Source organism: Budorcas taxicolor, chromosome 21 (genome assembly GCF_023091745.1).
Source record: "Budorcas taxicolor isolate Tak-1 chromosome 21, Takin1.1, whole genome shotgun sequence".
Taxonomy (NCBI): domain Eukaryota; kingdom Metazoa; phylum Chordata; class Mammalia; order Artiodactyla; family Bovidae; genus Budorcas; species Budorcas taxicolor.
The window spans coordinates 25,759,353-25,786,107 of record NC_068930.1 but is presented as its reverse complement, the minus strand read 5'-3'; the positions used below and the strand labels follow the sequence as shown (position 1 = coordinate 25,786,107).

General features: G+C 52.1%; 1 protein-coding gene across 1 annotated transcript in view; it reads left to right on the top strand.

The window, feature by feature from the left end:
* The window catches only part of AP3B2 (adaptor related protein complex 3 subunit beta 2), a 36,478-nt gene extending 10,652 nt beyond the window's left edge, over positions 1 to 25,826 (top strand). The window contains exons 5-27 of the mRNA XM_052659679.1: positions 6,568 to 6,728; positions 6,973 to 7,039; positions 7,138 to 7,320; positions 7,447 to 7,730; positions 8,034 to 8,088; positions 8,430 to 8,501; positions 8,777 to 8,839; positions 9,192 to 9,324; positions 9,605 to 9,714; positions 10,817 to 10,993; positions 17,387 to 17,573; positions 18,848 to 18,966; positions 19,066 to 19,122; positions 19,583 to 19,691; positions 20,063 to 20,186; positions 20,527 to 20,710; positions 20,854 to 20,914; positions 21,237 to 21,343; positions 21,533 to 21,761; positions 22,204 to 22,288; positions 22,494 to 22,591; positions 25,435 to 25,573; positions 25,676 to 25,826. Of these exons, the coding sequence (XP_052515639.1) occupies positions 6,568 to 6,728; positions 6,973 to 7,039; positions 7,138 to 7,320; positions 7,447 to 7,730; positions 8,034 to 8,088; positions 8,430 to 8,501; positions 8,777 to 8,839; positions 9,192 to 9,324; positions 9,605 to 9,714; positions 10,817 to 10,993; positions 17,387 to 17,573; positions 18,848 to 18,966; positions 19,066 to 19,122; positions 19,583 to 19,691; positions 20,063 to 20,186; positions 20,527 to 20,710; positions 20,854 to 20,914; positions 21,237 to 21,343; positions 21,533 to 21,761; positions 22,204 to 22,288; positions 22,494 to 22,591; positions 25,435 to 25,573; positions 25,676 to 25,826 (2,955 nt within the window). The remainder of the gene's footprint in view (positions 1 to 6,567; positions 6,729 to 6,972; positions 7,040 to 7,137; positions 7,321 to 7,446; positions 7,731 to 8,033; positions 8,089 to 8,429; positions 8,502 to 8,776; positions 8,840 to 9,191; positions 9,325 to 9,604; positions 9,715 to 10,816; positions 10,994 to 17,386; positions 17,574 to 18,847; positions 18,967 to 19,065; positions 19,123 to 19,582; positions 19,692 to 20,062; positions 20,187 to 20,526; positions 20,711 to 20,853; positions 20,915 to 21,236; positions 21,344 to 21,532; positions 21,762 to 22,203; positions 22,289 to 22,493; positions 22,592 to 25,434; positions 25,574 to 25,675) is intronic.
* Positions 25,827 to 26,755: the final 929 nt, after the last annotated feature.

Below are 26,755 nucleotides of genomic sequence, written 5' to 3'. Positions count from 1 at the left end.
GTCTGCAGAGAGAACATAAAAACAAGACCATTCCATTTTCAATAAGGTTAGTACAGCCAATGATTCCTTGAAAGTAGGAAGAAGTTGATTATTCTGTTTAGCACCCGAAGAAATAATTGACTTGTCTTAGATGCCCCAGTGGATGTAAAATATCCACCTTTGAAGACCTGGATTGGGACTTCCCTGCTGGTCCAGTGGTTAAGACTCTGCCTTCCCAATGCAGGGGACATGGATTCGATCCCTGTACTAAAAACTAAGATCCTGCATGCCCTATGGCGTGGCCTCAAAATTTAAAAAAAAAAAATATATATATATATATATATTTTTTTTTTTTTTTTTTTTTAAAGACCTGGATCACTTTTGTGGCAATAAAATGCTCTTTGAGGCAGGTAGAAACTGAATCACTTAAGGGAAGGGACAGTGGGAAGATTCAAGTCCTTTCGCATGCAGTGGAGGCTGACCCCTCACAAACACACACACACATTTAAACTGAATATTCTCATCTTTTGTATGTTAGATGCATGCATGATAATCTCCACTGGGTGCTTTGTCGTTAGGATAAGGTATCTCCAGGGTAAAGAAGTCAGCATCACTATCTTTCTATTCTTTGTCCAATCAGACTCTCCAGCTCTGATTACAGCCATTAACTCCTCTAGTCTTTCCACACGTTTAGTTCTAATTCCTGTGAGAGGGACATTGAAAGGTCTGGCTCATCTTTTCCTGTTCAGCTGATTCTGTAGGTTAGCTGAGCAGACTGAGAGTTGACTGCCCAAACTGGGGGTTCACCCCTGGTTCATTCTGCTCTGGCCAGCAGGAGGTGATGGCAAAGTCTGCTCCTCTGAGGTGGGGCAGAAAGCCTGGGCATTTGCATCTACCATTCTTTCATTCAGCAAATACTTGGGTATCTCTGCTGCGGGAAGGGGGACCCCTTCCAGGGCCCGAAACCGGGCTCTTGTCTAACACTCAGAAGTGAATTGTCTGAGGAGACACATGTGCTGACAAAGCAAGAGACTTTATTGGGAAAGGGCACCCGGGTGGAGAGCATCAGGGTGAGGGAACCCAGGGGAACTGCTCTGTCACATGGCTCGCAGTCTCGGGTTTTATGGTGATGGATTAGTGTCTGGGTTGTCTTTAGCCAATCATTCTGACTCAAGAGTCCTTCCTGGTGGTGCACGCCTTGTTCAGCCAAGATGGATGCCAGAGAGAAGGATTCTGGGAGGTGGTCGGACAGGTGGTGTCTCCTTTTGACCTTTCCCGAACTCTTCTGGCTTGTGGAGGCTTATTAGTTCCCTGTTCCTTACTGGGACCTCCTGTCATAAAACAATTCATGCAAATGGTTACTATGGTGCCTGGCCAGGGTGTGGGGTTCCAATCAGTGTGCTTCCCCTATCATCTCTATGCCTCACACTGTGTTAGGGGTTTTTGTTGGTCGTTTGTTTTTAATTTTTTGGCCGCACCGCAAGGCATGGGGGATCTTAGTTCCCCCATCAAGGATAGAACCCTTGCCCCCTGCAGTGGAAACGAGGAGTCTTGACCACTGGACCACCAGGGAAGTCCTTGTGCTAGGTTATTTTTTAACAAGTCAAAACCATACGCTCTCTCTCTCAGATTGGTTTAATCGGGATTAAAATCGTTTTATAAGAACCATTCTGAAATTTTTGCACAAATTTTTACATTGACCTGAAGTTTCCACATTCTACCCTTTTTAGAAAACCAGAGCTCATTTAGTTCAACTCAGTGCAGTGATTTCTCTAGAACAATAGTCAGCAAACTTCTGTATCCAGCCAGGTGATAGTAGTTTAGGCTTTGCGGACCATCTAGTCTCAACCATCAATGACTCAGATTTGCCCTTGTATTTTAATAGTATGAAAGCAGCGATGAATGAGTGTGCATGACTGGGTTTGATTTCATATTTTAAAACATATTTGACTGTATCAAGTCTTAGTGGCAGCATATGGGATCTAGTTCCCTGACCAGGGATTGAACCCAGGCCCCCTGCATTGGGAGCTCAGAGTCTTAGCCACTGGACCACCAGGGAAGTCCCTGAATACATTTTTATTTATTAAAAAAGGCAGAAGACACTTTTGGCTTCTGGACTGTAGTATGCCAACCTTTGCTCTAGAACATCTCTGACAGGTCATCTCCAGTGGTACAGACCTACTCCTTCATAAGGCAGTTCCATCTTAAGACAACTACCACTGTTTTTCATTTTTGTTTTTATTGAAGTATAGACAATTCACAATGTTAAATTAGTTTCAGGTGTATAATACATTGATTCAACATTTTTGTGGCTAATACTCCATTTAAATGTATTTCAAAATATTAGCCATATCCCCTGTGCTGTACAATATATTCTTTTAGCTTTTTATTTTATACATAGTATTAATACTTTGTACCTTTTAATTCCCTACCCCATCTTGCTTCTCCCCACCACCACCACCCCAACTCATAACAACTAGTTTGTTCTCTATGAGCCATTTCTGTTCTGTCATACTCATTCATTTGTTTAATGAAAACATACCCAGAATATATACCCAAGAGTGATATTGCTGGATCATATGAAAGTTCTGTTTTAGCTTTTTGAGGAACCTCCACACTGTTCTCCACAGTGGCTGTGCTAAGTTACATTCCCACCAAAAGTGTACAAGGGTTCCCTTTTTGCCACATCATCACCAACACTTTGAAGAAGGCAATGGCACCCCATTCCAGTACTCTTGCCTGGAAAATCTCATGGATGGAGGAGCCTGGTAGGCTGCAGTCCATGGGGTGCTAAGAGTCAGACATGACTGAGCAACTTCACTTTCAAATTTCACTTTCATGCTTTGGAGAAGGAAATGGCAACCCACTCCAGTGTTCTTGCCTGGAGAATCCCAGGGAAGGGGGAGCCTGGTGGGCTGCCATCTATGGGGTCACACAGAGTCGAACACGACTGAAGCGACTTAGCAGCAGTAGCAGCAGCAGCACCAACACTTGTTATTTGTTATCTTTCTAAAGACAGCCATTCTGACAGATGTGAAGTGATTATAACTTTTTAAAAACCATTATACTGTGTTGAAACGTCTATCACCTTAATTTTTAAAAATTTATATCAGATCCACCAAAGGCATAAAGAATATTATTCATACGTGTGCATTTATTCTCTTACTACTTATTTATGTATTCCTAAATAATGTAAAATATTGTTATAAACAGCATCTTATATGTGTTCCTCTAAAATTCACTTTCTTTTTGTTATTATTACTGTTTAGGGGGCTCTTCTGCACAATAGTACCAACCTTTTCTGTCAGCCTAGACTGAGACTGTTTGCTTTGCAGCCGGCTAACGTTGTTGACTCAGTTCTGACCGGGTGTCCCCATATCCTGTCTTTATGCAGTTGGTTCCTTGAATCCCCTGTGAGGCCCTTCTGTATTTCATTGTTTAGGTTTAGCACAAGATCTAAGCCAGGGTGGATCTGAATCTTGGTTTTGTCCTCCTGGTTTTATGTCTTCTTCTAAGATGTCGGGAGGTATTGAGGGGAGGAGGAGAAGGGGACGACAGAGGATGAGATGGCAGGATGGCATCACCGATTCAATGGACATGAGTTTGAATACACTCCGGGAGTTGGTGATGGACAGGGAGGCCTGGCGTGCTGCGATTCATGGGGTTGCAAAGAGTTGGACACGACTGAGCAACTGAGCTGGAACTGGAACTAGAAGATGTTGATAAGCTATTCCAACCAGGGCAAGAGACTTAAATCCCATGTATCATGTTTCCAGGTTGACACTGATATGCTAGTAAATCTTCCACAAGTATTGCATTTTACCAAACTGTGGATCCACCTAACTGCAATCAGCTGGTATTTTCCCATCTTGTTAGGAAGGATCTCAACAGCAAAAAAAATTTAACACCTTCTATGTGCAAAGGGCTGTGGTTATCTAAAGATAAAATAGACATGAATTCTGCTCTTAAAATGCTTACGTAGTAAATGAAACAAAAGGCCTACATCAAAAATGGCAGTCTAGGAAATGCTATGAGAGACCCCGATGGTGCTTTGCTGATATCAAGATATATAGTATTACTACATGCCAGCCTAATTACCCTGGGTGTTCTTTGGAAAGAATGATGCTAAAACTGAGACTCCAATACTTTGGCCACCTCATACGAAGAGTTGACTCATTGGAAAAGACTCTGATGCTGGGAGGGATTGGGGGCAGGAGGAAAAGGAGACGGCAGAGGATGAGATGGCTGGATGGCATCACCGACTCGATGGACATGAGTTTGAGTGAACTCCGGGAGATGGTGATGGACAGGGAGGCCTGGCGTGCTGTGATTCATGGGGTGGCAAAGAGTTGGACATGACTGAGCAACTGAACTGAACTGAATTACCCTACTAAAAAGGAAAGGGGTTTTCTGGGGGGGTAACTTCTTGTTGAATCCATAATCATTTCCAAATGTTAGGAAAAAAAAAGGAAAATAGGTTTTAGCAATGGATGTGATATGACTTGACTCTAAGAAAATATAGACTCCTGCTTTTAAAATAAGCACTTTGAAGAACTTCCCTGGGGGTTCAGTGTTTAAGATTCCGGACTCTCAATGCAGGGGGTCTGAGTTCCGTCCCACCTGAGGGAGATCCCGCATGCAGCAGCTAAGATGCCGTGCAACCAAATAAAAAATAAAGTAAAATCATGGCTTCATAAGATATTTTAAAAATAAATAAAGTGCTTTGAAACCACCTTTTCAAAAACCGGTTCTGGAATTTTAGCAAGGATCACCATCATTTTCATCTGTAATTCTGTGGCTCTCCTCTTTCCCTATTCTAGAAACTCACGGTAGCACCTACTCTTTAGTCTTCCAGGACCTCTTCCTTTGCCCGCTGTCCTTCAAGATGAACAGTAATTTACATCTGCTGCTGCGCTCATAATCTCATGATCACAGTACACTGTGTCTAAGGCTCTTCTCAGGTGTCTTGTTGTTCAGTTGCTCAGTCGTGTCCGACTCTTTGCAACCCCATAGACTATAGCTTGCCAGGCTTCCCTGTCCTTCACCATCTCCCAGAGCCTGCTCAAACTTATGTCCATTGAGTCGGTGATGCCATCCAACCATCTCGTCCTCTGTCATCCCCTTCTCTTTCTGCCCTCAATCTTTCTCAGCATGAGGGTCTTTTCCAATAAGTTGGCCCTTCCCATCAGGTGGCCAGAGTATTGGAGCTTCAGCTTCAGCATCAGTCCTTCCAATGAATATTCAGGATTGATTTCCTTTGGGATTGACTGATTTGATCTCCTTGCAGTGCAAGGGACTCTCAAGAGTCTTCTCCAACACCACAGTTCAAAAGTATCTATTCTTTGGTGCTCAGCCTTCTTTATGGTCCAATTCTCACATCCATACATGGCAACTGGAAAAACCATAGCTTTGACTATATGGACCTTTGTCAGTAAAGTAATGTCTCTGCTTTTTAATATGCTGTCTAGGTTTGTCACAGCTTTGTCATAAGTTTGTCATAGCTATGTCTAAGTTTGACATAGCTTTTGTCATAGCTTTTCTTCCAAGGAGCAAGCATCTTTTAATTACATGGCTGCAGTCACTATCTGCAATGATTTTGGAGCCCAAGAAAATAAAGTCTCTCACTGTTTACATTGTTTCCCCATCTATTTGCCATGAAGTGATGGGACTGGATGCCATGATCTTAGTTTTTTGAATGTTGAGTTTTAAGCCAGTTTTTTCACTCTCCTTTTTCAACATCATCAAGAGGCTCTTTAGTTCCTCTTTGCTTTCTGCCATAAGGGTGGTGGCATCTGTGTCTCTGAGGTTATTGATATTTCTCCTGGCAACTCTTGATTCCAGCTTGTGCTTCATCCAGCCCGGCATTTTGCTTGATGTGTTCTGTATACCAATTAAATAAGCAGGGTGACAATACTCAGCCTTGACGTGCTCCTTTAAGGGGTCTGTAGGATGCAGTAGGTGCAAAGAGGTGGGGCTTATACACCTATTCTCTTTTAAACACGTGGAGGAAGGGGAAGAAGAGCAGCTTTTGAGAGTTTGCTGGGAGAGAAGACTGAAAGGGTGAACTTTAAAAAGAATATTTATTTGTCTGTGCTGGGTCTTAGTTGCAGCATGCAGGATCTAATTCTCCAACCAGGGATCAAACCTGGGCCCCCTGCATTGAGAGCAGAGTCTTCACCTCTGAACTACCAGAGAAGTCCCTGAAAGGATGAACTCTTGGGAAGGGAGAGCAGGTTGCATTTGCTGACAGTCTCCTCCACCATAAACACAAAGACACCCTCCTGGTCTGCAGACACGCCTAAGAAATGAGGTGCTTCAAGAATTTTAGTCATTCTGAAAGTCTGTCACTCTCCCTGAAAGTGAAGCAGCCCAATGCCACATCCCGTCAGATATCAGATTTCTGTTGCAGGGCCGAGTCAGTGCCCTCAGGCAGGGCCCCCCAGGCACCCAGCACCAGCACCTCATCATCTAGGCTCAAGACAGGAAACAGGGAAGCAAGAGTGGGTGGCAGCCAGGGACAGTGAGTTCCCCTTCCATCAGGGTGCCCGCTGCCCTCCCATGGCTCTGCCTCTGCCACCTCTGCCCTAGGACCCCAACCAGCTGATTCGCGCCAGTGCCCTCCGCGTCCTGTCTAGCATCCGTGTGCCCATCATCGTGCCCATCATGATGCTGGCCATCAAGGAAGCTGCCTCAGATATGTCTCCCTATGTGCGGAAAACAGCTGCCCACGCCATCCCTAAGCTATACAGGTATGCCCCAAGCCACTGCCCATCCTGGCCTCTCCCACTTTTGAAGGCTGATTTTGTTGTTTGTTGTTTTTAAGTCTTTAGGTGGTTTAAGACAGTTTGGGGAACAGACAGAGAAGGAGGACATTGGGAGCAGTGGCTCACACCTCTTGATGAATAGGGTTGCGGGGAGAAAGGGAAGCACATCTCCAGCCAGTATTGGGAAGGCTGGAGAAGAGGGAGGGGCAAACAACAGTTTCTCCCTCAGTTTGGATTCTGACCAGAAGGACCAGCTGATAGAGGTCATCGAGAAGCTTCTGGCTGACAAGACCACGGTGTGTATATGGACACACAGAGGTGGGTGGTGGAAAGGTGCCAGGCGACCCCTTCCTTCCTTCCCGTTAATGCGCTTCTGCCTTTGTGGGTTCCCCAGCTGGTGGCGGGCAGCGTGGTGATGGCCTTCGAGGAGGTGTGCCCCGAGCGCATCGACCTGATCCACAAGAACTACCGGAAGCTCTGTAACCTGCTTATCGACGTGGAGGAGTGGGGCCAGGTGGTCATCATCAGCATGCTCACCCGCTATGCCCGCACGCAGTTCCTCAGCCCCACCCAGAACGTGAGTGGCCTGGACCCCCAGGCGTGACCGCGACCCATGCCCTAGCAGAGTGGGTAGGAGGGCTTCCAGGAGGAGGTGTCCCCTGCCCCACCCGCCTGTTCCCTACCCCTCCCACCCCACCCCCAGGAATCTCTGCTGGAGGAGAACTCTGAGAAAGCCTTCTATGGCTCCGAGGAGGATGAGGCCAAGGGCCCGGGGTCTGAGGAGGCAGCCTCCACGGCGCTGCCCACCCGGAAGCCCTACGTCATGGACCCCGACCACCGGCTGCTGCTGCGCAACACGAAGCCGCTCCTGCAGAGCCGCAGCGCCGCGGTGGTCATGGCCGTGGCGCAGCTTTACTTCCACCTGGCTCCCAAGGCAGAGGTGGGCGTCATCGCCAAGGCCCTCGTGCGCCTGCTGAGGAGCCACAGGTGCGTGCCCGCCCTGCCCACACCCCAACACACCCCAGCCCCGCCCCGCCCACAACAACCACGCCACGCCCACGGCCCAGCCACAGCTGGAGGCGGCCGCCTCTTCGCTTCCCCTACCTAGAGTGCGGCGCCCTCCACCCCAGCCCACCGGCCCCTCCACGCTGACGCCAGTCCCGCCCTCCTCCCGCCTTCCCGGACACCCGCCCTCGCCTCCCTCCTCTGGGCCCACCTCCTTTCCCCGCCCGCGCCTCCTGCCCTGGCCCTGGCCTAGGGACCGGGTTCCTCTGCTGCTCCTCTCCGCAGTGAAGTGCAGTACGTGGTGCTCCAGAACGTGGCCACCATGTCCATCAAGCGCCGGGTGAGCACGGGACCCAGACCTGCCCTCGCGGTCCGACAGGTGGCTCTGCGGGGCAGGGGCGCTGGGGAAGGCAGGAGGGGATGCTGCCTTGGTGGTGTGGAGCATGGGAGGGAGAGGCCCTAAATGCAGGTGGAGGTGCAGGACCCGGATCCCCAGGGTGGAAGCCCTGATGAAGGAAGATAGGGTTGGAGCTGAGGGGGCGGGAAGAGCTGACAGTGGAAGAGAGTGCAGGGGCAAGAAGGGAGCTGAGCCCTGGGTGGGGGAGGGTTGCGGGGAGGGGGCGCTCTAGAGGAGAAACAGGGCTGTGATGGCGCTCCCTGGGACCACCTCTCTCTTGCCAGGGTATGTTTGAGCCGTACCTGAAGAGCTTCTACATCAGGTCCACTGACCCCACCCAGATCAAGATCCTGAAGGTGAGTGACGGACAGCCATGCCTGTGGCCTTAATGAAGGCTTAAGGAAAGCACAGAGGGACTTCCCTGGTGGTCCAGTGGTTAAGAATCTGCTTTGCAATTCAGGGGACACAGGTTTGAACCCTGGTCAGAATACTAAGATCCTACATGCCACAGGGCAACTAAGCCTGCTGTGCCACAACTAAGACCTGATGCACCCAACTGAATAAATATGAAAAGAAATTAAAGCGCAAAAAGCCCACTGGCACCCCCTGCCCCTTTTCTGCCTCCCTGCAGCTGGAAGTGTTGACTAACCTCGCCAATGAGACCAACATTCCTACTGTCCTCCGGGAATTCCAGGTACTGGCTAGGGACCAGCTTGTAGCCAGAGAAGCCCGTGAGAGTTGCCCTGTAGCTCCTTATGCTCAGTGAGAATCATCTTGGTGGGTTAAATCTCTTTAGAACCCCAAATGGAGAAACTGTAATTTCACGTCCCTTCCCAATGCCTTCTGCCGGCTTTGGGTCAGGGAGTCACTGGGTAATGGATGAGGGTGTCATTCCTCTCCCCAGAGTTTAGTCTCTGGCATGTTCAGTCACTGAATGAGGGGTAACAGCTTTCCGGAAGGTCCCCCTCAAGTCTGCAGAGTCACTGCCGAGTCAAGTCTGAGGGATCACCACCTTCTGGGGCTCACTCTGTTGTGGCCTCCCGCAGACCTACATTCGCAGCATGGACAAGGACTTTGTGGCAGCCACCATCCAGGCCATTGGGCGCTGCGCGACTAACATAGGCCGAGTCCGCGACACCTGCCTCAACGGCTTGGTGCAGCTGCTGTCCAACCGTGATGGTCAGTGTTTGTCTGTCTGCATGTCCAGCTCTGATGACTAGTGGGTGCTGCCTGCATGTCTGACTGATGGCCAGCAGGTATTCTCCTGTCTGGCCAGTGACAATTCGTGTTCATCAGTCCATCGGCCTCTGTTTGTATCCTTGTACCCCTGCCTCTCCGAGGGCCGCTGGAGAAGTACAGGAGGTTGAGGAGCGAAGCCAAGGGCCTGCAGGCATTGCAGGTGTGTCTGCCCATTGTGTGTGGCCATCTGACTGTCCTGGGCTCATTTCCTGTTCCACAGAGCTTGTGGTTGCAGAGTCAGTGGTGGTCATCAAGAAGCTGCTGCAGATGCAGCCAGCCCAGCATGGGGAGATCATCAAACACTTGGCGAAGCTCACAGACAACATCCAGGTGAGGCGGTGACCCCACTGGCTTCCCCAACCCAGGATCCTCCCCGTGATTTTAAGACCCTGTAATTAGGGACTTTCCTGGTGGTCCAGTGGTTAAGAATCTGGCTTGCAAGGCAGGGGACCCGGGTTTGATCCCTGGTTGGGGAACTAAGGTCCTACATGCCAAGGGGCAACTAACTCCGTTCACCACAACTAATGAGCCTGTGCCCTGCAACAAAAGATCCTGCAAGATGCAAGTGAAGATCCCGCATACCACAATTAAAGGCCCAATGCAGCCAAATGAACTTTAAAAAAAAAAGATCCTCTAATTAAACTGGCTTTAATAAAAATCAGAAAGAAAAAGAAGAAAATCGGGCATCCCTAGTGGGGCAGACAGTAAAGAATCCACCTGCAATGCAGGTTCAAGCCAGGTTCGATCCCTGGGTGGAGAAGATCCCCTGGAGAAGAGAATGGCTACCCTCTCCAGTATTCTTGCCTGGAGAATTCTATGGACAGAGGAGCCTGGCAGGCTATAGACCATGGGGTTTCAAAGAGTTCGGACACGACTGAGTGATTAACACTTTCACTTTTTAAATAAAAGTCTTCCAAACCATTCCTACAGGCTTGGAAGGTCTTTGGGTGGGAGAAGGGGAAAGATGAGACCATGTGACCCTGGTTTGCCTTCCCTTTGGGGACCCCTTGCTGAGCTCCAGCCTGGTGCACATTCACGTTTTCTCTAAAGCTCTGGCTCAGGGTGGCTGGTTGACATGCGTGTGTTTTTGTGTTGCGTTACCAAGTTGAAACATTCAGACAAGGCATTCCTGAAGATTCAGGAAGGATAACATGGCCAGAAAGCATCAAGGGTTCAGTGGATCCAGAAAGCCAGTCTTTTATACCAAACTGTGACTAAACTTCCAAGGCTCTGTGCATGCTCTTGAAACCCTGGGGAGGAGGGGAGATGCTGCCTGAGAAATGCCCACCTTGTATTTTCTCTCCCACCACCTCCCACTCCCATTCCTAGAGAAGCGAGCGCAGATGGGAGGAGTGCTGGCTCCCTGGCAGGCCACATGCCCAGCCACATTCCCACACCCACCCCAGTCCTGACTCCTCTCCCACCCACACAGGTGCCCATGGCCCGAGCCAGCATCCTGTGGCTCATCGGCGAGTACTGTGAGCACGTCCCCAGGATCGCACCAGACGTCCTGAGAAAGATGGCCAAATCCTTCACTGCCGAGGAGGACATTGTCAAGCTGCAGGTCATCAACCTGGCAGCCAAGCTCTACCTGACCAACTCAAAGCAGGTACTGATTGAGAGATGCCCCTCAAAGCCCTCTGGGCCCCAGAAACGGCTTGGGTGGTGTTCTGTGGGTTCTCACCAGGTAGGCATGAACTTGAGTACCTCTTTATTTTTGTCAGTTTTTTCATTTTGTATTTTCATTAATGTTTATTGGAGTATAGTTGATACACAGTGTCATGTTCGTTTCTGCTGTACAGCACAGTGATTCATTTATACATATATCAGCACCTCGTTCAGGACAGGTGGCTGGTCTGCCCATGTAACCCCGTGTTCCCCAGAGTCCACGACTACTCTGGAGGCCCAAGAGCCCAGTAGAGATAGTGGCCATATCGAAGAGACTCTTCAGTGGGGCTGTGACTTCCAGTCTGCCAGTGGGAGTGTCCCTACTTGCTGCCTTCGGGATGCTGGGGCCAGAGGGAGGGACCTGCAGTGACAGGCTTTGATGGGAGACCACATGTCCCAGGAGACATGGTCTGTCCTCCTGCCAAAGCTTGGTGATGCTTCACCAGTCTATGCCAGCGATAAGAGGGCACAAGCCTGGGTGGTATTGGTGGTCATCGTCATTCCCATGGTGAAATATTATGAGAGGCACCGTAGCCAAGAACACGGCTCAGCTGAGCTGTAATATCAGGATATTAACAGCCTCTTGAGTGTCCAGTATCCTCTGAGATGGTCCCAGGAGACGTTTCTATGAGTCAAGTGTAACGTGCCAGAGCTCTTCAAGGTGCTAGGACACCAGGCGCCATGATAGTTCCCACGCTCCCTGCTCTGCTCAGTCAGGCGAGGCACGGGTTGGCAAAACCACCGCCCATAGTCCAAACCTGGCCCGCTGCCTGTTGTTGTAAATAAACCTTTACTGGGCTACAGCCGCGTTCATTCATTTGTTTACCGTCTATGGATGTTGTAGCTGCAGTAGAGTCCATATGGCCTGCAAATCCTAAAATAGACCCTCGGCCTTTTGTAGAAACGATTTGGCAACCCTTAGAGCAAGCAAAGCATGTGGGCCATCCCTGGAGGTGGCGACATCTCTGCTGGCCTGAAGGTGGCCTCCTTGCCATCCCGTGGAGTCTTTGGATGGTGGTGTTTGTGCATCTTCTGTGACCCACAGTGGACAGGGTGGGCCCCAGGGCCTCCAGCTGAGGGGCAGGGCTGTCACATGTGGGGCCTCTTGTCCGGAGCTGGGATGGACAGTGGTCGTGTGGAAGCTGTGAGGGGCTGGGTCTGTGGGTGTCAGTATTGTGGGAGAAGCAGATTAGAGACAAGTTAGAGGGAAAGGCACCATGGGGAAGCCTTGGAACAAATATCTGTGCACCTCCTTTATGCAAACAGGAGAAAAGAGCAGGTGGGAGGAAGGTCTGAAGAGATGAAGCAGGCTAGGTGGGTGGCTGCTGGGTAGAGGGGGTGTCTGAAAAGCTCAGTACCACACCAGAGCCCTGAGCCCCAGCATAGTGATTCAGCATGTTTGCCCACGTGGCTCTTCCCTAAGTTGTCCCTGTTAGCTTCTTGTGCATTTATTTATGACCGTAATTAACATACATTTCCCAAGTGCCTGCTGTGCCTGGCACTGAGCTATGTCCTTGGGTGATGACAAGGAGCGAGACATGTTACTGGCCTTCAGGTGCTCACAGCCAAGTAGAGGCAACAGCACGAAATGCAGAGCAGGAAGGGCTGCAGTCAGTCTTCCCTGGTGGCTCAGATGGTAAGGAACCCGCTTGGCAATGCCGGAGACATGAGTTTGATCCCTGGGTCAGGAAGAAAGCCTGGAGAGGGAAATGGCAACCCACTCCAGGATTCTTCCCTGGGAAATCCCATGGACAGAGGAGCCTGGCGGGCTACAGTCCATGGGGTCACAGAGTCGGACACAACTTAGTGACTAAAGAATAACAACAAAGGGTATAGTCAGAGTTGGCACAGAGAACCATGGGTACAGACGGCTTAACCCCTCTCCTAGGCAGGACAGGGGGTCCCAGTCCCCATCAGGCCACTCTGAGTAGGCTGTTCAGACAGATGGACCCTCCACACACCCTTCATCCTAAGGCCAGTCCTTCAAGGCACAAGCTCTTTAGAATGGTTCTTGGACTCAGTAAAGAGAGCTTTCCTCCTTCCTACCTTCCCTGTCTTTTTCTTTTCTTCTTTCTCAGCCTGTGCTGAGAGTGGTGGAGAATAGGAATTCTCTGTACTCCAGGAGGGAAGTGTTTGCATGTGCCTAGGGCCATCCTTGCAAAAGAGCAAGGAAGCTCCCTTCTTCCCAGTAAGAGGGTGACATGCTCGACCTGCCACAAGGCCACAGCAATCCCAGCCACTGGCCCCTCCCCAACATGCTGACCCCCACTGCATGCCAGACTCTGGCCCAGGCTGAGTTAAGGAGATGACGGATGAGCTCTGCCCTCTGTGGCTGAGCAGATAACCAGAGGGTCTAACAGAAGACGCACTGGCAGAGGTCTTGGAGTGGCAGGATTAGTGAAGGTGACCATTACAGCCACTTTCAGGCAACTGCCTGCTTGAATGCTTTTGGTAGGTAGGTTTGCTTTTGTTTGCTTGATGAGATACCTGGGAGGAGGGTCTGCTTAGGTCGTGGTGGGAGCTAAAATCTGGCTTCTAGAGTGAGTGGAAGAGTCTGACAAGTTCTGCATTATTATTATTTTTTAGTTAATAACTTCTTTGATATCATAAAAATAATGTTCATCATAAAATGTTTGGAAAATCCAGAGAAATATTATAAGTTAAATATTTAAATTAGCTATAGGTCTACCACTTAGAAAAAACTAGCATTGGTTTTATATTTTCTTAGGTTTTTTTTTTTCAATTTGGTTTCTAGATATAATCATCCAGAAACTGTACATTTGTACCTTGTTAAATACATTAATCTTTTTGTTTCTATTTCCTCATAATGCCTTATATTTGGAAAGTTGTTTCCTCGTTCACATATCAATTAAAATTTTCATGCATAATTTCCTCCAGACTTTTTTTTCTATTTTTAATCCATTGTATTGGTTTTCTAGTGCTGTGTAATAAATTACCACAAACTTAGTAGGCCAAAACAACATGTTTACTTTCTATTTCCATGGATCAAGAATCCAGGTATGGCCTGGCTGGGTCTTGTATGTGTATGTGTGTGCGTGCACACAGTCAGTCGTGTCCGACTCTTTTTGCAACCGCATGAACTGTAGCCCACCAGGCTCCTTTGTCTATGGAATTCTCCAGGCAAGAATACTGGAGTGGCTTGCCATTTCCTCTTCCAGGGCATCATCTCAACCCAGGGTTTGAACCCACATCTCTTAAATCTCCTCCATTGACAGTTGGGTTCTTTATCACTACTGCCACCTGGGTTGGGTCTTACACAAGGCCTTACTTACAGCTGAGGAACTGGTCAAGTTGGGGTTCTCATCTGGAGGCTGTGTTGGGCAAGCATTCATATCCAGTTTCGCTTGCCTGATGGTAGGACTGTGGCCCTGGCTTCTCGCTGGTTGTCAGCTGGAGACCGTCCTCATCTCCCTGCCACATGGTCTCCGAACATAGCTGCCTGCTTCTTCAGAGCCGCAAGGGATAAAAGTGTCTAGAGCCAGTCTGCTAGCAAAACTGGAGCTGAATGTATGGAAACAGTCATGGGGTTATATGGTGCCCCTGGTCACTTCTGCCATATTCTGTTGGTCAGAATCCCATTTTCGGTCACGCCCACCCTCAGGAGGGGAGCAAGACTGGGCTTCAGGAGGTGGGATAGTGGGACAGGACCTGGGCATCTGTCCTCCACATCCATCTAGAGCTTATTTTCGTGTAGCATGTCAGGTGTGAATGTATTTTAATTCCGTTTCTTTTTTTGGAGCGCTAGTTTCCCTAGCATGATTTAACAGGTGTTTGCAAGGTAGCAGGTATGTTGGCATAGGTTCTTTTTTTAAAAACAGTTTTGCTTCTTTATTTATGGCTGTGTTGGATCTTTGTTGCTGTGAGGACTTTTCTCCAGTTGTGATGAGTGCTCTGGTTGCGGTGCGCAGTCTTCTCCTTGTTGTGACTTTTCTTGTTGGGGAACACAGGCTCTAGGCACACGAGCTCTAGTAGCTGTGGCTCCCAGGCTCTAGAGCACAGGTTCAGGAGTTGTGGCGCACGAGCTTAGTTGCTCTGTGGTGTGTAGGATCTTCCCAGAGCAGGGATCGAACCCAAGACTCCTGCATTGGCAGGCGGATTCTTTACCACTGGCCACTGGGGAAGTCCTGGCATGGGTTCTTGAAAAGGCATCGATGTTCCCCACTTAAAATTCTTCCAGGCAGCTGGAGCCTTTGGGTCCAACTGGGAGCTTTGTTCAGTTCTTCGTGCACTGGAGCTTGTGTCAGAGGCCTTCTTAAACAGCGTATGATTCTTGTGCATACTGACTATGTAAGGCAGGTGTCCTGGGGCTGCAGACTGGATGCGATAACCCCTGGACAATGGGTCCTCAGTATGGAGCAGGGTAATGAACTATAGGCAAATCCTGCAGTGTTGAGGTGGAGGGACCAGCCCCTTCTTGGGTTGGTTGTTGACGGGCAGTTAAGGCTGTGGACAGATGGATTGAAACCTTGAACTCTTCTTTCCAGAATTAGGCAAGGACTTGAGGGGAGGGAGAGGGGGTCTATGATCGGCCAGCTGGGAAATCCATAGAGTTGGATCAGTAGCTGCTTGATAACAGTCGGTGTGGATGAGGACATCTGGTAGCCTTGGCACGCGGGGGTGTCTGGTCAAGGAGAGGCAGGTCTACAGTGAACTCCATTTTGATGGGGGCGTCCTAGGGAAGTGTGGGGTTTGGAGTACTTACCTGTGATGGGAACAGTATCACAGGCGGTACTGTGCTGAAAGGGTCTGAGCTGAACATGAGGCCGCCGAAGCCCCTGTTGTAGAAGAAGTGGAACTCTCTAGAGTTTTGTCACAGCAGCTACTCTGATTCTGGGCCAGCATCTTGCTGATGGCCCTGCCAGATTACCTGGCTCAGCTGTGTCCAAGGCTGGATGTAACACCGTGTAACCAGAACGTCAGGAAGACCAGAGTCGGTTTGCTGGTCTCATCCCTCAGAATATCCCCAGATACTCTGGCCGTGGTGACACGGGATGTACATACTTGGTGGATTTTGATTGTCTTTGCGATAGGGATGGAGACCTGGATGGGGTCAGCCACAGAGGGTAGGCAGTAGGAGAGACAGGTAAATAGAGTGCTGGGTCCAGGCACTCTATTTACTCTTGGGCCAGTCCAGGCCTGGGTGCAGCACTGACTGGCTCCTGAACCCAGGAAATGTCACTTAGTGATTCTGATTTTCCTCTGGAAATGGGGGCTGTGGAGATTCCACGAGGCAGTGAAAGGCCCCACCAGCACAGTACTGGGCACTAGGAGGCGCTCCATAAGTGGTGGCTACCACTGTCATTTTGTGAAGATAGGAGCAGGGCAGAAGTTGAGGTTTGGGGTCCTGGGCTCTGGCTCCCTTGACTGCAGGCTGTGAGCCCCATGTTTACTTCAGCAGACATTAAAGTGGCTGTGGTTTGCTCCAATCTCATTAGAACTTTCCAGCAGGGGATTATGGCCTCTGAAACCCCTGGGCTGCCCAGATTCTTCTCTGTGGGTCCATGGGGTATGCGGACAACCCCTGCCAAGGGGATTCCTCTGTGTCCCTCTTTCCCTTTTTGTCATCTGGTTTCCCCTGGGTGATGGAGTCTAGGAACGGTGAGGTCTTGAAACCTGTTCCAGAACTCAGGGTGGAGAGGTTGGCTCAGCCTGGACTAGTGAGTTAGGAGTGGGCCGAAGGCAGTGGGGACCACAAATCTGAGGAAGAATGGCCTCCTCAGGGCTAAGAGGCAGGGTTCCAAAAGGGCAGCCTCCTGTCTTGGCCAAGGCAATTGTCAATGTCAGGGTCAGGGGTCAGGGCTGGGGAGGTGAGGGAAAATGTAGGTCCGACACAATGGAGGAAAATGAAAGCGTTTGTCTTCAGTCATGTCTGACCCTTTGTGATCCCATGGACTGTAGCCCACCAGGCTCCTCTGTCCATGAGGCAAGAATACTGGAGTGGTAGCCATTCCCTTCTCCAGGGGATCTTCCCAACCCAGTTCTCCTGCTTTGCAGGCGGATTCTTTACCATCTGAGCCACCAGGGAAGCCCTGACACGGTGACACAATGGTGGGGTTGGAGGGAAAGGTGGGTGGAGGCAGCAGTGCTTGGAGCTGTTGGCTTAAAGAATCTGGTTCTGGGACTTCCCTGGCGGTCCAGTGGTTAAGACTCGGTGCTTCCACTGCTGGGGGCACAGGTTCGATCCATGGTTAGGGAATTAAGATCCTGCATGTTACAGGACATGGGCAAAGGAAGAAAAAAAAAAGAATCTGGTTGGACACCTCCTGTGTCCCCACCCTCTGTGATGGCTGCTGACTCACCTCTCATGTCCCAGACCAAGCTGCTGACCCAGTACGTGCTGAGCCTGGCCAAGTATGACCAGAACTACGACATCCGTGACCGAGCGCGCTTCACCCGGCAGCTCATTGTCCCTTCGGAGCAGGGCGGGGCTCTCAGCCGCCATGCCAAGAAGCTCTTCCTGGCACCCAAACCAGCTCCAGTCTTGGAGTCGTCCTTCAAAGGTGGGAGCTGAAATCAAGAGGAGCCTTCCTGGGGGAAGGGGAGAATTGGCCAGCACCCCAGTCCTGGCTCTTCCCCCTGAGGTCTCAGTCTTGGCCGGGCACCAGCCTTTGGTGGGCAGGACTTCTTTGCCCCTGGCTGGACCCTTTGCTTGTCCTGTGGCAGCCCGGGCTTGCTCCTTCACCCGCTCACCACCACCACTAGCATCATCTCACCTGGTCTCTGCCCTCCCAGGCAGGATGGGCCCCTGGCTCCTCAGCTCTCAGACTCCTCTTTCCAGCCACCTCCCTGAGCAGGCATATCTATCAAGATTTTACGAACCAGTAGCCCAGCAAGGCAGGAAGTAGAACTGTGTACAAAGGAGGAGTGTATGTTGGTAAGGGTCCTGAGAAAGCGGTTTCCAGCACTGGCTGGGCTGTCAATGCAGGTCAGCCCAGACCCCAGGCCCCCGGCCCTGCCTCGTCTCTCAGGCAGGTCTCCGTGGCAAGGGCTCTGACGGCAAGGGGGTGGGGGGCCCAGCTGGCTCTTGGACCCAGGAATCTCAGGAGGGAGCTTCCTGCACCAAGCTTGGTTATCTTCTTGTTCTGCTTTGTCTCTGCCCTGGCCCCCTGGAGTAAGGAGATTCAGAGCCATGGGACAGATGGAAAACCCACCGGGAGGAAGCGGCGGAGCTTTCTCCTCCCCACACCATCCCCACCACAGGTCTCCATGCTGCCCCCTCTGGCTCTGAGCCCATCCCACTCCCATGCAGATGGCTCAGCTCTCCCCACGGAGGCCAGAGCCTGACCAGACACGGCTCTTTGCCCTTGGCCCCAGCCTGGCCAGTCTCTCAGAGCTGATACCCTCGTCCCAAGCGGGCCTCCCTCCTGAGCCTGGTGCTGCGGCCACCTAGCCCTCACCCCACCTGCACCGCGCGCTGGGAAAAGCCACACCGGCATTTCTACCCACCCCCCCCGCCCCGGCCCATCTCAGACCCCAGCAGATGGGCCTGCAGCAGCTCTGGGCCCAGTGCCCTCTGGTCTCCTCTGAGGCCCCAGTTTCCCCCCACCCCTCCCTGGCCCCTCAGCCCTGCTCTTGTCAGTCATACAACCTTCTTCCCAGCCTGTGGACCTGCCGATTTGGTCAGGGATGAAGAGCCCTTAGGGGACACGTCTACCCCCTCTTCCGTCTAGCTAGGATGTTCCCACCAGAATCATTACCAGGCCCCACCCAGGAAACAACCCCCAGGGCATTTCCTCACTGCCACTCCTGGCTTGATCTCTCACTCTGTCCTCAGACCGGGACCACTTCCAGCTGGGCTCCCTGTCCCACCTGCTCAACGCCAAGGCCACGGGCTACCAGGAGCTGCCAGACTGGCCAGAGGAAGCCCCGGACCCATCTGTGCGCAATGTGGAGGTCAGCAGGAGTGGGGTGGGCAGGGGTGTGCGGAGAGAGGTGGACATCAGGGAGCCCTGGGGGTGTGCCCAGCCCTCCTGACACCCTCCCCACATGCAGGAAGAAGACCTCTCCCTTATGGAGACCCACGTGGGCCTGTTGGGCGAGTACAAACAGGTCCCCGCCCTGTGTGCCGTGCGGCCTGCCCTGTGTGCAGTGCTCTCCCCCAGCCTCCGCTGCCCTCTCTCCCCCGTGTGCTGCCCCCCGTGCCTGCCCCGAACTCTGTTCCTTCCTTGTTGGCAGCCAGGCTCTGTGAGCACCACCCCCACCCTCCAGGGACAGTGCCCCTGCCTGCCTCCCATTATTCCTTCTCAGGGCCAGGGCCAGGTGGGGCCCCCATAATAGCTGGGGTGAAGGATAAGAGGGGCTTTCCTGGTGCCTCAGATGGTAAAGAGTCCACCTGCAATGCAGGAGACCTGGATACGATTCCTGGGTCAGGAAGGTCTCCTGAAGAAGGAAATTGCAACCCACTCCAGTATTGCCTGGAGAATCCCATGGACAGAGGAGCCTGGCAGGCTACAGTCCATGGGGTCTCAAATAGACACGACTAAAGCGACTAACAACTCCTCATCTCTAGGTACCTGAATGGACCAAGTGCTCCAATAGGGAGAAGAGGAAGGAGAAGGAGAAACCCTTCTACTCGGACTCAGAGGGAGAGTCAGGCCCCACAGAGTCTGCAGACAGCGGTGAGGAGATGGGCAGGGCTGGGGCCTGTGTGTGCATCTTGTGGTTACCTGTCTGGTGCAAGCGTGTGCTCTTGTGTTACATGGTCATGGGTCCAAGGGAGCGTACACCAGTATGTGTGTTTAGGCACCGGAGGGACTGACTGCATGTCCCAGACACGTGTGTGCTTGTGTAGGTCTCCATCCACACGGGTCCATCTGTGCCCCAGCTGGTCTGGTTGGCGTCTGACTAGGAGCAGTTCAGGGTGTGGGCGGAGTGGGGGAGGAGGAAGAGGTGAGTTTGCTGCATCAGTGCAGAGTCTGAAGCTGAGCGCCTAGGGCTTCCCAGGAGGCCTGCTCAGAAAAGAGGGAAGCCTGAGACTGTCTCTCCACAGACCCCGAGTCCGAGAGTGAATCGGAAAGTAAGAGCAGCAGTGAAAGCGGCTCCGGGGAGTCCAGCAGCGAGTCTGACAACGAAGACCAGGAAGAGGACGAGGAGAAAGGGAGGAGCAGTGAGAGGTGAGATGACTGGGGGGTTTCAGGGGCTCCTGTGGGAAGGAAGGGCCAACACTCAGCCTTAGTCAGTCTCCTAAGAGCCCCCAAGCCTCCTCCTGAGCTGCAGGGGCCTGCAGTCCTCCAGGTCTGCTCACGTGAGGGCCGCAGCCTGGGGAAGCAGTCGGGGAAAGGGCCTGGGCTGGCTCAGGCTGGCCCAAACCTCTCACTGCAGCCCAGGTGTGGTGTCCTGTGGTCCAGGCTCCCCACCCTCACCCCGAGTTTTCAAGGATTCCCCTGCTCTTCTGTGAGGCAAGAAGTGGCCATCCAGGCTGGACCCAAGCCCTGTTTGCCCCCTCTCTTCCAGTGAACAGAGTGAGGAGGAAGGTAAGAAGAAGAAAATGAAGAAGAGGAAGAAGGTGCCAGAAGGGCAAGAAGGCGGCTCATCCTCAGATGAGGGTAGCGATTCCAGCAGCAGCTCCTCAGAGTCTGAGATGACATCAGAGACCGAGGAGGAGCAGGTGGAACCTGCCTCCTGGAGGAAAAAAACAGTGAGTGCCTTGGGATAGAGAAGGGGTTGGCTCATGGCCCAGGGCCCCCTCCACCCTCTGGGCCAGGCCCAGATGTTTCCTCACAGCCCAGCACGGGCCAGGGTACTCCCCTTCCACACTCACACCCGATTTTTCTCTTCCAGCCTCCCAGTAGCAAAAGTGCCCCTGCAGCCAAGGAGGTCTCCCTGCTTGACCTAGAGGACTGTGAGTTTGGGTAGAAGTCAGCGGGAAGGAGGCCTAGGGAGGATGATGTAGGAAGGTCCATGGCGCTCTGGACTAGGTTCCCTGGGGCTTCAGGGTAATGGGAGCAGACTGAATACATTTGAGCCTGAGAGGGCAGTGGGGCAACCTCCCCAGGTGCAGGGTTGAAGTCAAGGGTGGACATCTCTCTGGAGGCACCAGTTGCCACGTCTCGCTGTCCATGGTGCTGAACTGTCTGCTCCCTGAGCCCTAGGCTCCATGGCCCTATCCAAGCCAATTCCACTTTGCCTCTCCTTTATCATCACGTTCCTCGTATGCCCCACAGTCACCCCGCCCAGCGTCCAGCCTGTGTCCCCACCCACAGTCGTGTCCACCAGCGTGGCTGCTGACCTGGAGGGTCTGACACTCACAGACTCCCCCCTGGTGCCCTCGGTGAGTGGGCTGGGCAGAAATACATCTCTGTGGTGTGTCCTGTGGTATGCGTTTGTGCGAAAGGGGTGTGATGGGGTGGGTAGCTCTGAGTCCCTGTTTCCGTGAGCACAGGCGGGAACGAGGCTGGGGCTGGCCCTTTTCTGGTGGGTCATTTCCGTCCTTCCCACCCCCCTACCCGATCCCCACCAGCTGCTGAGTCCCGTGTCAGGAGCTGGGAGACAGGAGCTGCTGCACCGCGTGGCTGGCGAGGGGCTGGCTGTGGACTACACCTTCAGCCGCCAGCCTTTCTCCGGGGACCCCCACATGGTGTCTGTGCACATCCACTTCTCCAACAGCTCAGACACCCCCATCAAGGGCCTGCACGTGGGCACCCCCAAACTGCCTCCCGGCATCAGCATCCAGGAGTTCCCTGAAATCGGTGCGGAAATCTCCACCCTACGCAGAGTGGTGGAGGAAGCTCCGGGGCGGGGATGGGGGTGGGAACTCCACGGGTCTGCCTGTGGCTGCTGACAGTACACTCTGTGCCCAGCCAGGGGCTAGGCTCTGGGAGTACAGAGATGGCATCTGCCACAATCCACGCCCTGGTGGACAAGACAAACTAGGAAACGAGCAAGTCCATATCAGGACAGGAGGAGCCTGAGGCTTGACTGATTCAGTGCTGACTTGAGTGGGGTGAGGGCAGGTGGGGGCGGGTGTCTAGATTTCAGGAAGAAACCAGGAAGAGTCTCCAGCAGCCCAGAAAGCCAGGTTCCATAGAAGGCAGTCAGCTGTGGCGGTGGAGGGGAGAAGGAGTCTGGGTTCCAGACCCATCAGGTGATGGGGTCTCTGTCTCCCCCTGCTCCTACCTCTCACCGCTGCAGAGTCCCTGGCACCTGGAGAGTCTACCACTGTTGTCATGGGCATTAATTTCTGTGACTCAACCCAGGCGGCCAACTTCCAGCTATGGTATGTGTCCAGCTTGTGGAGGAGCGGGAGGGCAAGCTGGGGAGAGGAGGGGTCAAAATAAACGGACTGGAGGTGGTGTTAGGTGGGGAGGCATCATGACCTGGAAGGCATCCCAGAACCTGGGGCCTCACCTCCAGACACGGTGCAAGGTGAGGGGAGAGAAGCCGGCCTGACTCCCTCTCTCTGTCTCCTCCGGCCTTCCCAGCACCCAAACCCGACAGTTCTACGTCTCCATTCAGCCACCCGTTGGGGAGCTGATGGCCCCTGTGTTCCTGAGTGAGAATGAGTTCAAGAAGGAACAGGGTGAGTGCTCCCTGGGGGTGGGTGGGACGGGTGCTCAGGACCCCTCTCTGGGGCTTATTCAGCTCCACGGTACAGGCATGCTGCGGGAGCCTCAGCTGCTGCACACAGAGGGAGGCTTCGCCCCTTGTACTCCAGCAAAGGCTTCCCAGACCCTCAGACACTTCAGTGAGACTTCGGAGAGAGTTGAGACGCAGCCAGGCAGAAGATTCTAGGCCAGGATTCCAGCTGGGGGAAGCATTTTGAGTAGGCATTAGTGAAAATTTATAGGAAGCAAGCAGGGGTGCAGTTTGCCTTGGGGCCTAGGGATTCTTAGCACTGGGGAGTAGGGAAAACAAAGCTGAAAATATGTTCGGTCTAGTTTCTGGAAGCCTTGAATCCTGTGCTAAAAGATTTCAGTCCTAAAATTTCAGAGGTGAAAGGGGTCACAGAGGTTATTTGGTACCAACTCCATTAATAGAGGGGTGAGGAGTGCAGATTTCATTTTTCTAGCAGTAGAGAAATTATTGAAGTTTTTTGAAAAAAGAAGGGGCCAAGTTCAGTCTTGGGCTGAAATCTGGCAACATTTACAGTTAGGACTGGAATTGAGAGAATGTGCAGCAGGAAAAAGAGGCAGAACAGTATAAGTGGAAAGAATCATGGGGCTTCCTGAGTCCTGGATTTAAGTTCTGAACCTGCCACTTGCTTGGTATGTGACCTTGGACTAAATCCTGTGACTAGTTATAAGGCTATTGACATAGATTTGATGAGAGATGGTGAGAACCAGGATTAGAGCCACAGCAAAAAGAAAGAAAGGCTGAGGTAGGGGAGAGGGACTCCATGGGCATTTGCCAAATGAAAGAGGAGACAGGGACGTGGAAGCTGTCTCTAGAATATCTGGCTTAGAGAGGGAGAATGGCAGGGCTGTTCACCTCGACCAGGGGTTGGCCAGCTTTTTCTGTAATGGGCCGTAAAGTAAGTGTTTTATTTATGTTAAACATTTTAATATTTATTTATTTGCCTGTGCTGGGTCTTAGTTGTAACATGCAGGATTTTTGGTTGCGGCATGTGAACTCTTGATTGTGGCATGTGGGATCTGGTTCCCCGACCAGGGATTGAACCTGGGCCCCCTGCATTGGGAGGGTGAAGTCTTAGCCACCGGACCACCAGGGAAGTCCCAGCAAACATTTTAGGCTTTCTGGGTCATGTGGTCTCTGCTGCAACTTGCCTTTGTAAGCCAGGAACAGCCATGGAGAATACATACATGAATGGGTGTGGCCGTATTCCAGTAAAACTCTATCTATGGACACAGACTTGAATTTCATACGCTTTACATGTGTCGTGAAATATCTAGCCTTGCTTTCTTTCCCCCAACACTTAAAAAATATTAAAAAAAAAAAAAAAAAAAAACACACACTGTGGACCATGCAGGTGGTATGTTGTATTTGCCCTTCAGGCTATAATTTGCCAAACCCCTAATCTAGAAGGAAGAAGGATGGGTCAGGCAAGGGAGAGGGGAAGATCTTGCATAGTTTTGGATGAGCTGCTTTTTGAAATATACGTGGGAAATTCAGGAGGAGGTGTTTCATACACAACTAAAAAATGTGGGTCTGTGCCCAGGAAACACTTCTAGGCTGGAGTCAGGAGCAGAGAGGTGATAACTGAAGCTGTGACTATAAGCAAGATCACCCTGAGGGAGAGATGAATGGGGAGATAAGGAGGCCACAGACCTTTCTTGAGGAAAACTTGTGTCCTTCAGGAGAAAAAGGAAGGGAGGGGAAAGAGAAGGAACAGGGTGTAGGTAGGAGGAGGGATGAGGAGATGGAAGTGTGTCTCGGATAGTCTGCAAGCCAAGATGACTGAAGCCCTTCAGGTCCAGCATATAGGAAACTGCTGCCAACATCAGAGAGCGCGGGTTATTGCCAAGTAGGAGACCGAGGCCAACTGCAGTGGGTTTAGAGAGAGCAGGGCTTGAGAAAGTGAGTCCTCTTTGGAGGCCCTTGGAGGTCAACCGTGAAGGAGAAACAGTATTGGCATCATGGCATGTCTGGCTTCTAGGGAGGACTTAGGAATGAGGAGACTTGATAAGGAGAAACTAAAAGTACAGGACAAGAAAATGTCACTAGTTAGGAATGGAGGGGATGAAAGAAGCAGGAAGGGTGTGTCTGTTCTCCAAAGAACAATGGAGCGAGTAGCAGAGGGAGGAGAGAGGCTGGGAGGAGAGAGGCTGGGAGGAGAGAGGCTGGGCAGGGCAGATGGAGGAGCTCACGGGGCTGGGGAGAGCACAGGAGTGCAGAGATGTCAGCCCTGTGGAGTGAGGGGATGCTCTGAAGGCATGGGGACGTCATGAGCCTGGGCCATGTTTGGAGCTGTTGTCCTGTGTGAAATCAGGGGTCCACTCATGAGGGCTGCTTGTGACCCCTGGACTCGGGCCTATCTGGTGAGGACCTACAGCAGCTACCAGTGACCTCTCTGCGAGGAGTCAGCCTCCAGGAGCTGGGGGAGAGTTAAACTTGGGTTGGAGGGTCAACCAGGAAAGACCAAAAGATGTGGGGGCCAGGCAGAGGAAACCTCTGAGAACTGACTGGCCTCCACAGCCCCTGGCCACTGCCAAGGGGCTGGTAGCCCAGATGTCTGACAGTGGGGAAGCAGCAGGTCAGGCTCTGGTCTGCAGTATGGACAGACCCTGGGGTGGGGCGGGGAGAGGCTGACAGAATCTCCCTGGGGGAGGACACGGCCCGACAGGGAAGTAGCCCTTCCCCAAGACTGGTGAGGGAGACCTGCGTAGACCCTGGTGAGAATGCTCAGTGGGCAGACCCAGGGGCACCCACCATGGCCTTCACCCTCACCATCACCTCTGCCCCCAGCAAAGCTGACGGGCATGAACGAGATCACAGAGAAGCTCACGCTGCCAGACACCTGTCGGAGTGACCACATTGTGGTGCAGAAAGTGACGGCCACAGCCAACCTGGGTCGTGTCCCTTGTGGGACATCTGACGAGTACAGGTACTGACTGCCAGCAAGGGGAACGAGATGGGCTCTTGGGCCTGATTGGAATGAGGGACCCCGGGGCCCAGTGTTGAGCCCATTCCTCCATTCCTACCCCAGGTTTGCAGGGAGGACGCTGACCAGTGGGAGCCTGGTCCTGCTGACTCTGGACGCCCGGCCCACCGGAGCTGCCCAGCTGACGGTCAACAGCGAGAAGATGGTGATTGGCACCATGCTGGTGAAGGACGTGGTGCAGGCCCTGACCCAGTGATACCAAGGGCTGTGACTTGTGTGACCCCTTCTTGTCCCTCCCTCGTGACATGTAGGCTATTAGCCTCTCTCTCTCCTCATTCCATATAGCATCCAGGGGGGGTCCTCTTTCTCTCTGGTCATTACCAGGCTCCCTTCTGGTCCCCCTCCCCAAGGGTTCCTTAGTGATCTGTACAGAGGGATTCCATTCAGCCCTCCCAGCTTGGTGTAGCTATTTATGTGGCAAAAGCTCAATAAAATGTCTTCTCCCTAGAGGCTCACCTTCCCTTTCTTCTGGGTTCTTCCTAAGGGGATTGACTGGGGGGCCAGCTCCCAAGATTGACAGTGTTTGACCCTTGTGAATGACCACTACGGACCTTTTAAGTTGAAGCCCCAAGATGACCGTGTCTTCAAGTCTCCACGCGTCTCTATGGAAGAGACACCTGATTAGGATGGGGAGGCCAAGCTGGAGGAACTCCTTGGTCCTCTACAAGCCTCAGCAAAGATTTCTCTTCAACATCTGGCCATCCCTTTTGGTTCCTCTCATGGGCCTTGGAGAAGGAGAACTCATAATGTGGGGAATTCCTAAACATAGGTGCAAGGTTCAAAGTATGTCAACTGCATCTTGATGGGCCTAGAGCCCCCACTTTGCTGGGGAGATGACCCAAGGGGCCGTCTTGGAGAGGGAAGAACAGGAGATGTAGAACAGTGCTGCATCAGATGACCTGGGGGTCTTGTTAACGTGCAGATTCAGATCTGTGGGTCTGGGGTGGGGCCTGAGAGTCTGCATTTCTAACGAGATCCCAGCAACCGTGGCTGCTGCTCCACACACACACACTAGAGGAATGAGGTATAGAGCCTCCACCCTGGGACAAGCCTTCCGGGGGTGGCTGTGGGGGTCAGGGCCCTTTCCTGGTGAGGAAAGAGCCTGAGCAGGCAGGGGTTCCTAAA